Genomic DNA, 13,530 nt, shown 5'->3' on the forward strand with positions numbered 1-13,530 from the left:
GGAGGCTAGTACTGGTATTTTAGTTTGACTTTTTTTTTTTTTTTTTTTTTTAAATTAAGAAGCACATGTTAACACTTTTTCCTGTTTGTTTTGTAGGCTGGAGTAAAGGGAAAGCTAGGGAGACTGCTTGGGATATTTGAGGTGAGCTACTTCTTTTACCTATTAAAAACAATGTTCTTTCTTTCTGAGAGTTGATAAACTACTGAAACTTAACATCTGCACAGCAGAATCAGACTTAAGAACTTAAGTATTACCTGTCTTTAATTTTGCAATGCTACTGGAAATGCTACAGTAGATAGGTGTTTTCCTTTAGTTGTTACATGATGTGTGAAGGTTTGACTAGGAAGGTTTTAAAGTGCTTAGAACTTTCCTGGAAAGATTAAATTAGTGCTCAGGCAATATCTAGATTTTTTTTTTTTTTTAAGTGAAACAAACATTGGTAAATCTAGGATTTCTGAAATGTCACACATGCCTTTTTTGGGGTAATATTCTGAGTTTTTCTCTCTTGATTAGATTTTGCTGAAGTAACTTGCCAACTTTCACACACCTAAATTGATAGTCTGTATATGAAGTATCTCATTATAGCTTTGATTCACTAAAAAAACTAATGCTCTGGATTACACGTAAACCTAACCTTTTGCAATACCATGTAGTTCAAAACTTGTATTTCATAGTGTAAACATCAGACTCTGAACTACTGGCAGCACGAGGATGCATCCTAGGTGTAACTTTTTTTTTTAAGTGTTGGCATTGCCCACTGCTCAGGTTCTAGGCAGGAGTAGACTGTAGAAATGTAGGTGTGAATCTACCAATCATGATACATCCAACGTTATTATGTTGTGCTGTATGATGGATGAGAGTGGAAGTCCCTTAGTCTAGTAGTTAGGTATGAATCTTCACAGTTTAATTATAAAAGCAACTTTTGAAGGCAGTGTATTCCTGATAGGTATTTCCTATGTGAAATATTACTTGGTCATGTATGACTACTTGATACAGTGCTAAAGGTGTTCCCATTGTGAAATATGGAAACCATGACAAAATTGGAGAAGTTCCTGTTTGTAATTAGTTGCGTTCACTATACCTGTACCCTTTTTCTGATCTGTTTTGGGTTTATGAATACACCCGGATGGTCCTACACAGTAAAAACTTGTCTGTTTTTAACTCTGCTGGTTAGTCTGCAGAAGTATTAAATATTTTTCCAACCCAGACCAAATAAAGACAGGATACCTGTCATCTTGTTACCTTAAAACAGGGGCTGCAAGGAATGATGATTCTTTGGTACTTCAGCTGCCTGTTCTTCTGAAGCTATCTACCACCATCTAGACCAGACGAGATAAAATGTGTTGAGTGGCACTTCTGTACGTTACTGCTAATTTAAATCAAGGCCCTAGTTCAGTTTTACAACGTGGCCCTACAAACAGTTGGTAGTACTGTTGAGGGGACCACACATTGCAACCCGGAGATGGGGGTAAAGAGAAAATGGAAATGATGTTGCTGCTGAGTCCTTGTGTTCTGGAACTACAGCCAGAAATGCTTTTTTATTTTTAATAGATGTATTTACTCCCTTTAATAGTGATATTGACAAACAGCTGTCTTGAAGTATTTTTATTTCCTAGTAAAGCACAACAGTTTAAAATTATACTAAGCTTGTAGCGAAACAGAGTTAAGTAGGAATGTTTATTGGCACAAGGATAAAACCATCTGTAAGGGGAGCTAGGACATAACATCTCTTGGTTCTTAATATAGTTGTAATCGTAGATGGTTGTGGGTTTTCTAGGAGCTCAGTTCTTTTCCAAGGGGTGGTATGGTTTGGTTAGTGGGGGGCAGCACCTTTTAAGAGCGGGCTGGTAGCCCGCTTTGGAGCGAGCAGGGAATAATGTCTACACGGAGCTCGCGTGGACTGGCTGCAGCACAGCAACCCTGCCCTGGGCAGACTACCTCTGTCTTTGGCTTGCTGTGTTCAAAAGGTGTATGCTTTCTAAATAGGTGGTTAGTGCTGCTAATACGGCAAACCTGGCGAGTGAACAGATGGTAATGATTTTCGTGTTTGTCGTGATTGCAAACATAGGCTATTTAACTTGCCTGACTGACCGAAACTTTATAGCCAGCATTGCGTAGATGATCTGGCTATGTGATATAGTGGTTCCATCTTGCAAACGTTTTTTGAGTAACCTTTCATCTAGGAACATGAGTTGCCGGAACAGTTTTAGCAAATGCCCTCTGCTGTGGTAACTTAGAACATACATAAAAGATAAGTAATGGGCAGTACTAGTAGACAACTGCTAATATTAACTGGATGACCAAGAACATAGTTTGGTCCCAACTTTACAGTCTTCAAATTTGCTTGGGTTGTGGGTTTTTTTTTTTTTAGCCTAGTAAAATAGAATAGCTGCTGTTTCAAATAAAACTTCAGTTTTCCCATCCTTTTGGGCCTACTCAGTACAGATGTTCATTTAGTGAAAATCAAAGCCAGGTTTTGCTGGCAAGTATCGTTCAGAGGTGAGTGATTTCTAATCTTATAGTTGTGGTAAGTCTGTAAGTTATTTTTTGCTGAGAATTAAAACGTCTACTTCTAATATTCAAGCAGAACCAGGATCGGAAGCATAGGACGTATGTTTATGTTCTTACTGTGACGGAAATACTGGAAGACTGGGAGGATTCTGTTAATATAGGTAAACCTGTGTCTTCATCTGCTACACTTAAAATGTATTAAGCAAACTTCTTTCATTTTCTGAAGCAATTTGTATAATAACTCTGGGGGAAATAGTAATTCTGTTCTATAAACTGAAATTACTGGAAATTGTGATGCTGCTCTTTGCTTTCGTACACGTATAACTAGGGTAGCTTCCAAAATACTGTGTTACTCTTGAGTTATATTAATTACGATATTCTAAGTATTAAGATGGAATAAACTATATTACTAGTTGCTGATACAGCTCATAATTTTGTTTTTAGGCCAAATATTGTACTGATTAATTATTTCTTTCCTTCAAAAGTAGAGTGTTTTGCTGTCTGATACTCTAGGGTGTTTTTAAAAATGTCTTTGGAAAAAAGTTTGGAAAGCTTCCCCTGATTTTCCTGGGAGGGAGGGAAAAAAAATCACTAGTATTTAGTTTCACCTTAGCCTTACTTTTCAGCAGGGACAGTGCTGACCTTAAGAGGTTCCTATATATACATCTGTGTTGTACCAATATCATGCAGTTTAGTTACACTAACATATTTCATGATGTTGTATGGATCTTCCACTTTGAATTTAATTAAGTAAACATATTAACTGGGTTTTGTCCTTAAAAAGAAAAAAAAAAAACCACAAACGAAATAGTGTACTTGTCCAGCTGAAATCTGAGTTAACTAAGAACTGGTATAAAAAATGACATCCTACTTTGGTTATGATTTGCCTTTTTCAGGAGGTGGTGCTTTAGGAGTGTCAACATTCACAGACTTAGCACTATTAATCTGAGCAAATGGCACATAACTGTAAAGGTAGTTTCAAAACTGCTTAGGTGTTCAGCTGGAGAGAGAGTGTTTTGTTTCTGATGCTATCAAGTTGTGGAGAGTGCTGCCTATTAATTGCACCTACTTAATACTATTGTTGACCTTGTCTGTAAGTCTTTTCAGAGTCCTCTAATTTTAAAGGAAATCTTTAAAGACCTGTATAAGAAAGACGGTCTTAGGACTATCTTACTAAGATAAGTCTTTGAACTTAAAAAGATCTCTGGTATAAGATATATTATTTTTGAGAACTTAGGGCTAACCTGAGTAACTCCGTACGTGGATATGTTTTGAGTATGGAACGCTGTACCAAGTCATTCTTCTGCTGTAACTGCATGCATGTTCATTCATCAGATTGGTTTTGTGCTAGGCATGACAATGTAGGAAGGCAGTATTAAGTCATTTAAATAATAATACCTTTTCTGTAAGGACTAGGTGAGGCTTTTGGAGCACATGCACAGTCATATGATCTTCTGCCCAGTATCTGCTTCAAGAGAGTTATCTGAAAGGCTTTATTATGACTTCATGTCAGTAAGCTTGCGTGAATCTCTTGTGTTCATGAGCTCTTTCACTGTCTTGTCACTCTGTATCTTTTGACTGACAACTTCAACTTCTAAAGTAAAAGAAACAAGAAGTGAATGATCAGATTAGCAACAAATGGTGCTGTTACAAATCTGTAACTTTTTTTTTTTTTGTGGATTATACTCATTCAGGAAGGAAAAGAGAATGGTTTAAAGTAGAAGATGCAATCAAGGTCCTTCAGTGTCACAAGCCCGTTCATGCAGAGTACTTGGAAAAACTGAAACTGAGCTGTTCACCCACTAATGGAAACTCTGTGGTTCCCCCTCTTCCAGATAATAACTCCTTATATGTCACTTCTGCACAGACTTCTGGGTTGCCCTCTACTGTGAGATAAACATTTGGATTACCTTTTTATTCATGTCATCACAAGGGGAGACGTCTGTGATCACATGTAGGCATCTGTATAACTGTCGATTCTAAGTGAAATATGTGAATGTGTCATAATGTCAAATTTATTTTAACATGTTTTTCCTTTTTAACAATGTAAAATAGTATTTCAGCAAACCAAAGCCATATATGGATTTTTTTAAGATGCCTTAATAGGCCATTTTTAAAAAAAGAAACTTGAGTATATAAATTTCCATATCTGTTAAAATAAAATATGCATCTCAGTGGTGTTCAGCTTATTTAAGACTTGTAAGTTTTAGTCAGTAGTTCCGCAAGAGTACTTGCTTAGAAAAAAGCTTGAGCAAATAGTCTTATACTAAACTCTTACTTGGTATCCACAGATGAAGCGCTAAGATCTTAAGATGGCACTATTTGGGTAAATGGGCGTGTTGAAGGCAGAGATGCATAAGTGTGACTACAATAAAGCACTAAACCACATTCAGCCCATCGAGAGCAAAGGATGCCGACACTAAGCACTGCTTGCCTCAGTTATCCAAAAGGTTGCTTTGTCCTATGCAATCTTCGTGTAATGTGTAACTAGAGCAAGAACAATAACTTTGTCTTGCAACTACCCAAACTATCCACCATACTTTCATTACTTGGCCAGCTGATGAGCTGTCAAAAGACTTGCATGAAAAGCGTTGTAGATCCCTCTTCCCCCAGTTTTTTCCTGTTAGCATTTTGATGCATTTTGTTCACGGTGTAGTTACACTGCAGGTTCCGAAAACTTCTAATCTTCAATTAGAAGATCTTTACTGTAGTGTTCCCGCAGTCTGCTGTCACTTAAAAATGCATAGAGGAAAGTAAGACTTACCCAAGGGGCATCCTTACATTAGAGAGCTCTATTAGCAAGCAAGCCTTGGGGTGTATTGCCCAGCAGGGGCTAGTAGTGCCACCTCCTGGGCTCGGAGACAGGTGGACTAATGGAGAAATAATATTGCTTTATCTTACTCTGAAGGTGTGCTGAAAACCCCAATTTTAAGTTAATTAGTAAATACTTCAGTTTTACTCTTCCAGCATCAATTGCTTTAGCTTCTTGAATTAAAAGCTGTCCTCTTGATAAAACTTAGCTGGAATAAATGAGGTACAGCTGACAGCTTCCCTGTTCTTAATTATTTTCTACTCTTTTCAGTCAAAAAGATGAAAATGAAATACACTGTTGGTCTTAATGTTTTTACCATGGGATTACTCTCTCCTCTATGTGTGTGCGTGTATGGGTTCTTCTACAAGAACACAATCTAACTCATATGAACATCCTAATTTTGAATTTTTTCTAGGATCTAAACCCAACTGTACCTCTTCTATAGCAGGCCAAAAGAGAGGTTGAGGTAGACCACTACCTCACATGTGGAGTTTATTCTGGGTAAAGCTCATTCTCTTACTCAACATTTGAACCTTTGTAAATAGTCCAACTAGTAAATAGTGAGTGTAAAATGGAAAATAAATGTAATTTAAACCTTTTGTTACTCAACACACAAATGGTTAACTTCTACTTTTTTAACACAAATTGTGTAAAATGCTGCTATAAATTAAACTTTTTTGTGCTGTTACACTTTTTTAGGAAAAAATGTTGTTGCCACAAGTTACTCCTTAGAAAACCAATCTTGTGCCATATGTAAATGCATTGAAACTAGGGAGACAGATGATCTGATCTCTTAATGCTGCTCTCTTTGAAGAGGCATAAATACTACTGACAAGAGGCATGAGCCACAAAGCTGAAGACTTCTGAAATGTTGGGTAGGATACTGCTTTCCAATTCCTGTGTCTCCAATTCCAGGCCACTTCCAGAACTGGAAAGAACACACACACAACTCTGTTTGGGGGCACCCAAAGGTGGAAGTATTACCAACAGCTTTTCCCTCCTTTCAGGCATGAGGTGGGGGCAGGGGAAGTAGTGTTGGTATTCCAGTAGCATGCACTCAGTGTGCATACTTTACACTGAACTGAATCCAGATTGGGACACCATTTGCTCGGCTCACTCCCTTAAACTGCATGGTCTATCTGTCAAGAGCACTGTTTTGCCAGGCAAACCAGAAGAAGGTGGAGCTGAGCATGTTGAAGAATGTCTAATCTTCATTAAAATTGTACCAACAGTACGCAAGGGTACCTCTGGCTCTACAGCTGTCTTTAAAAGAGTGAATAATTTAGCTCCCTTTTTTGATCACTCTGATGCTCACTTTTTTGTTCAGTAGTCATTTTAACACTTTAAATTGAGCAAACTTGTACAGGCTTTCTTGTAACAAGATTATATAGAATCTGTGAAAGCTAAAACAGGAATCCCGAATTTGAGTTCTTATTCATAAAAATGCTTCTGTCTCGGTTTCAGATTCTTGGAGTGAAACCAATCCAAGCTTGTATGAGATTCAGTGGTAATGCATGATCTTATTTTGTAACTCTTGAATTATGTATTTGATAATAATGTAAAAATGTACAGTATTGCTGTTGCTAACAAACTCAGAGTTGATTGCCTATAAATATTTTGGTTATTTTTTGGTCACACACATTTGAGCTGTTTAGTAGTGCCAGACAGATACTTTTTTTTTTTTTTTAAACAGCATTTGTTGTATAAATCTCTTCAGTCTCTATGCAACCTTCAGAATGAAGCTCTATTGCTTAGTTTGACTTCTCCCTTTCAAAGATAAACGTTCTGTCAATTGTAAAGGTAAATTGAAAGTACTTCAGTACTACAGGGAACAACTGTAGTCAACAGGCAGCAGTATGGCTTCAGTCCTAATGCAATCTGACGCTGAACTTCAACAGAAAGAATCTGAGTAAAAATCAGAATAGGAAGGCTAAAGTTTTTTCTACAACCTATCAATTTAAATGTAGAAGCATTTTGTCTTTACATGCATCTCTATTTAGATGCATGAGCAGATTTGGGATTTTTCTTATGCTGTAAGTTCTGTACAGTGTATCCAAATCTAGTTCTCCAAAGAAAGGGAAGAGATGGGTTGTCACCTGCGATTTTCAAAAATTCTAGTTTGTACTGCTGCTTTCCCTGGCTGTCATGTTTTGAGGTTATCAAGAGTTAGATTATGGTGGTATCAAATAGAAATAGCCTTAAACTTTAAAACTGTGTGGAGCCAGAATTAAGTGAAACTGATGTGCTTTTAAACACCACAAGAAATACTGAGGTATTGCAGAGAGGCTGTTAAAAGTGAAAAATCTTTTTTTGGTGCTTAGTGCACCCCTGACTTAGCCAAGCATTGGTCTGTTAACAATGTGCTGTGGGAAAAAAAAAAAAAAACTGAGGCAAACACTTGGTTTACTTACCAACATGGTTTGTGAAGTGAAAACTGAAGGGAAGGGGTTGGGGGGTGGGAGGGCAAATTAAGTTGTAAACATTTTGACCTGCTTGCATGGATTTTCTTTAAAGATTGATGTAAGAATTTTGACTTTTTATATTTGAGAAATACCAGAATAAAATCTAAATTAGTCCTGTGGATGATGTCATCATTCCATTGCAAATACTGCAACAGATGTGTTTGTGCAGGAGTCTTCAATCTCATCTAAAATAAACTTGGTTTCATCTGATGTTTCCTACTTCTTGCCTCAGCCTTGTGCTCTAGCTTCATCTGGCCCTGTGGAAGAAGCCCTCTGAAGAGCTTATTCTGACACAACTGTCCCAGCTCATCGTACAGCGCTCTCCCCTGTGACTGTTACCCACACCAATGAGATTTCTGACTCTCTTACTTCCTTTTGCTATTATCGTACCTGCCGCTTGCAGCACACATTCCTGTTTAATATCTGTACAATAACAGTGAGAGCAGCTGCATCAGATCAGACCAAAGGTCCCTCTTGCCCTGTGCCTCATTTTCAGCAGTGCCTGGAGGAATCAGTAAGAACAGGACAGTTGAGTATTTGCCTCAAGTGCTTCACCCATCTACCACCACTGGGGATCTTCCCCAGCCAGACACAGTTTTTGTGCTGTTACAAGGAATGGATTTCTTTTTCCTTGAGCTTCACACCACAACTCCCCTCTTAGAACACAACACATGTCTTTAATGCCCACCCCAGGTATCTACCACCAGCACTGCAGGAGCTGAGCCTGCTGCTACAAACCCACCTCCTCTTGCCTTGTTTTTGAACATGCTTCCTTCTATGTCCTTCTGACAGTGAGCAGATACACTTTCCCCCTCTATGGATGACTTCTGACAAGTTGCCACACATCTTTCTCCAGATTTAAGAGAGTTTTGCCATAGTTGTGTCTGGCTCCTATCAGAATATCTCCCATACATCACATGAAGTTGAAGCACACAAGTAGGAGGAGTAAGTGTGTGTGTGTGTGTGTGTGTGTGTGTGTGTGTGTGTGTGTCAAAACATGACATACAGAGGGAAAAGCAAAATTATTGACTTTTTGAAGACTCAGAAAATTACAAGAATCTTCAAGCTTTAAGTTGAATGTGTTTAGGTTTTTTTTTAAACTTACCTTCTTTCTTTCAGCACTGTTCTGGCCTGAATACAGCTGTGGCATTGTTAGGCACTGCGCGCTCAGCTCAAGTGATGAGCTGTGTCCACATTAGGAGGACAATGCTCTACACAAGCAACGATATCTCCTCTTAACCTGCAAACTCGAGCTGCAGGCACGTCGCTGCTTGTGGCAATCTGAGTGCTCAAGGCTACGCACCAGCCAGAACAATGCTCTCAGACAATTTTCTGTCCCTAAATAAGCAGGAATTGCTGCTCAAAGAGCTAGGTTAGGAAAGCTAGAGACCACTGCATGAGCCTGCTGGAGCATCAGCTGCTATTTGCCTGATGGGCCCACACAGAACTTTCAGCAGCTCTCAGTGGTAGCACTGGTTCCCAGTAATTTTCTCTCATTATTTGTTACCACTAATTCTGTTGGGTGGATGGTATGAAGCAGCAGGTACAGCAATGCACACTGCTGCCCAAAGCCCATCACCTCGCACGCTTGCCCTGCTGTTGGCTTGCCTGCGGCCTGGTGCCTGTTACATCCAGACAGGCTCTGTAACAAGTCTACGGGACTTTTTGCTGCCACTCAACTTGGCTTAGTTCTCCTAAATAACACCTCCTTCTTTCCTGCTTCCTCCGTACCCCACGAGCACAACCTGTCTTTGAATAAGGCAGGCGAACAGCCACAGCAACTGAAGAAAGGAACAGTACCATTAGAATCACCTTACTGTGTCTTATTCTTCTGAGATTAGCCCCCTGTCCTGGTTTGAGGTAAAACAGAACCAATTTTCTGTTCAGTAATTTCACTTTTTAGCTAGGCCTCTTCTAACTACTGTAATTAACAGCATATTGTGCAGAAACTGTTCGCTCTCAGAGCGATAAGACCTATGTCTATAGTTGATGCCAAGGAATGGTATGCAGAGAGGCTCTTGCTTACACTTATTCCCATAACACCCAAAGGCAGCTGACTGAAGTAGAGGGGTCCCACCTGCAGGGAGGAGCGGACAGGACAGGTGACCCAAAACGGACCATGGGTTTATTCTATCCCATCTGCCTCATGCTCAGTATGAAAGCTGAAGGATCAAAGGGTCAGCCCTCTTTCTTCAATGGCCAGCAGCTGAGGAGGACGCTGGCTGTTGTTCTGCCTTCAATCCCGATCCTGAATCCAGATCTGGAATCCAGTTCTCGTCCATCACTGAGTGGAATCTGGGACTTCCCCGGTGCCAGCTGGTGACATGATTGTCATACTGGGAGCTCAATACTGGTTTTGTATATATTTAATTATTGCCTTTTTATTTTACTATTAATATTTTTATTAAAGCAGCTTAGTTTAGAAAACTCCTAAGTCTCTCTCTCTCCCTCCTCTCCTTGCAGAGAGAGGTGGGGGAGAGCATCTGTCATTCATCTCAGTGGCCAGTCCAGCCTAAACCATGACACCTGCCTTTAATAATTGTGCATGGGGCATAAAACCATAAATTTATCAGTACCCATCCTAAGCCTTCAGTGTTACCTGTAATAATGAGTAGCTGATGGTAAAACTTCTGAAGGCAGAGCAGGGATCCGGGCTGAGATGAGCACACCTGCTACAGCAAGCAACAACTGAACATCGCACAGGAAATCCTTCAGATTTGTACCACAGCTTGCAAGCCTGTCTGCAGCACTCACAGACACCTGAACGTGGGTACCTGTCAGGCAGGGAGGTGCAGATTAGACCTGAACCAAAAAAAAAAAAAAAATCCTTCACAGCAGCTCTGAGGGCAAGAGCCCAGCCTACATTGGAATATCTAAAACACTGCAACAAGTACTCCAGTCGGAGATGAGCTTCCCATGTGAAATAATTTATATTTTCCTTTTCAAAAAATAAAAAGGATAATGAAAATCTTTCTGTTACATGCCACACTTGCATCAATGTCTTTATCTGGGAAGGCTCATGTGGTGCAATAGGCAGAAAGGGCAGGTACCGCACTGCCCAGTGCTCCCTAACCTGAGGATTCTTGAGTATTCAGTGCCTCAGTGATGGGCTGATGAAAGGTGACAACTCCCTAGCAACGAACTGAGCTACCCAGATTAGTCATCTTAGGGGATAATTCCCTAACACAGGTCATCCAGTGGGTAGCGTTCAGCTGACAGCTCCCACCACCACTCACCCTTCAAATCAAAGCAGTTTTTATCCTTAGTTCTCTGCCCTGCAGACAAATACAGAATAGTCTACCTGCTCTCACCTAACCCCTTACCCTGAGGGGCATTTATGAAAGCACACAGATAAAGCAGTTAGGCTGCTTGATGCCACTCTTCTAATGTACTTCAGGGCAACATAACAATTAGATATTTTCTTTAAAGTTCTAGCTTTAAAGTTCCACGCTTTGACAGGAAAGGCTGCAATACACAATACAAAATCCATGATAGCAGACGTAGTTAACAACTTCATGCCACGCTCATAATGTAATATGGTTTAGCAAAGCTTAATGCATCTATCAATTTGATTGCACTAGAAACTGTCCAAACTGTGCACTTAAGTAGGAAAGTCTTGTACTAAAACAGACAGGGGGCGGGAAAAGCATCCTCTGAGCTTATGCACCAGATCAGTGTCCTCTGAGGGCTTTAGGACAGAGGTGTTGCTCTTTTCTCCCCAAACAAGGAGGGGGGGGCGGGGGGAGGGGGAAGCCACAGCTATTAGAAAGTGAGTTATGAGAGAAGTTATCAACATTTACCTCCCTTATTTTAATCAATGGTAAGAATGTGAGGAAACTGTATTGCACACCAATAGCAGCCCACTACAGTTAAATGAAGCTCAGTGTCTATATAATGAATAATCACTCTTCCTTTTATTTCAGTGTCATATTACATTACAGTCAAGACATGTTATTGACAAAACCTACCAGACATTTTACTTTTAAGAGTAACCCTCAAAAAAAAAAATCCCAAGAAGGAATGTACATAAATAGAGATGTCACAATTTTTGATGTTACTAGTCCATTAAGATGTTTCACAATAACCTCAATGTGTTGGAAAAACACTTTCTTGAAAGCTACAGAAGCAACGGTTCACTCGGTTTAGACTAAAGTCAGCTAAGATACAAAAAACCTGTTCCATCAGTTCCCAGTGATAATACACTTCACACCCATGACAGAACATGGCTACATGTTGACAGACCACCACTGCACGGTTACACAAAATAAAAGCCTTCCAAATCCTCCTCTTGATCTACAGAAAACTACCACAGAAGTATTTTGCACGTGTGGTTTTAGAGTCCATGCGATAACCCAGGCTCAAGAGCTACGCAGTCACTACCCACACACTAACATACAAAAGGCAGCGTCACCACTCTTGCCCAGGATCTCAGGACTTTTGACACACAGCACCAGCAATGCTAGAGGAAACCCATTTACTGTAAATTTATCCAATGGACAGCCACTAAAAATGGAGATAAAACTAACGGTCCCTAGAATATAGCTGCATTTGCTAACCAGCTGTAATAGTAGATGTAACGGAAGTTACTTCTGAGTTTCAGATAACGGCTGTGAATATACACTGCTTAACTGAGGAAAAAGTTAGATATAACTGGCTTCGAAGAATTTAGTCTAAGTTTCCCACATTCCCCAACATAAGATAGAATAAAATTCCCAGCTTGGCTTTATACAGGGCTCTTAAATTAGGTTTAAATGTTAAATATGTATTATTTAATATATATAATCAACTGTAAAATGATTAAACTTTGCCTGAATAGACCCCACAACAAACACAATTTCGTTTTTAGGAAGCCCATTTAAAGTATCTTTCATCACAACTATCATTTGAAAATACTCTACAGTGTTTTAAAATACAGTATTTTACCTCTCGTTTTACACCACTAATTTCAGATATACCATCACTATGGACTCATATGTTCAAACTCAGACAGCATGGACTTATTTAATAAAATCTCAAATTTGTTAAGATAGTTAAAAAATAACCCAGACGCATACTGGCTGCTGCATACTCAAATGATTCTATAATCCACTTTATTCAGTCACTAGCAAATGGAGGCAGAGGATTTTTTTCTATTAATATATTAACAATATTCCATCAAGAACTTAGTTTTAATTACATCCTCCAATTAGCTGCCAACTCCAGCTGAGTTTTAAGCCCTGAACATACAAATACCTAGCCATCTGCTAAATGACCTTGGGTCTGGATTCATCCCCACCCAGTCTGAAGTTAAATTGTCTGTTTCTCTACCGAAGGAAAGGAAAGCTACTTTCAAAGGGGGTGCATAGGTGGGTCTGACTGTCTCTGGGGGTGCCACTCATTCTTGGACTAGAGAAGGAGCCGAGGAAAACCATGTATGTAGTGTAAGGTAAAGCTTCAAGAGGTAGGTGAAGTGAATCCAGTCTGCCACACAGCTCACGTATTCTCAGCCACCTGTCACAAAAGCTGCCCATGTTAATAATGGCACATGTGGGATGTACACCAGCTAAACCCACGCATGTACTCATTTGTAACGAGAGGCAGGGTTAGTGGGGCTTACCCACTCAGACGAACAATTGTTAAAGCCCTGAACGCAACTTTAGCTTACATTCAACACAGAAATTACTTGTAAAACAGTTCTGGTGGTGTGTGTTTGTTGGGGTTTTTTTATAGCTCAGTCTGGTGAAAAAGCTGAATTCTGAACCAAGT

General features: G+C 39.6%; 1 protein-coding gene across 2 annotated transcripts in view; it reads left to right on the forward strand.

Moving 5' to 3' along the window:
- Positions 1-7,995, forward strand: part of NUDT4 (nudix hydrolase 4) — a 30,631-nt gene extending 22,636 nt beyond the window's left edge. The window contains exons 3-5 of one of the 2 annotated variants that reach the window (XM_082499126.1): positions 97-141; positions 2,585-2,672; positions 4,206-7,995. In XM_082499126.1, coding sequence (XP_082355252.1) covers positions 97-141; positions 2,585-2,672; positions 4,206-4,408 — 336 coding nt within the window. In that variant the 3' untranslated portion in view covers positions 4,409-7,995. The remainder of the gene's footprint in view (positions 1-96; positions 142-2,584; positions 2,673-4,205) is intronic. The other variant, XM_082499127.1, reaches the window with a different exon arrangement.
- The last annotated feature ends 5,535 nt before the right edge of the window (positions 7,996-13,530 follow it).

The sequence above is a fragment of the Vanellus vanellus genome, assembly GCF_965231255.1.
Source record: "Vanellus vanellus genome assembly, chromosome: 1".
NCBI classification, from domain to species: Eukaryota; Metazoa; Chordata; class Aves; order Charadriiformes; family Charadriidae; genus Vanellus; species Vanellus vanellus.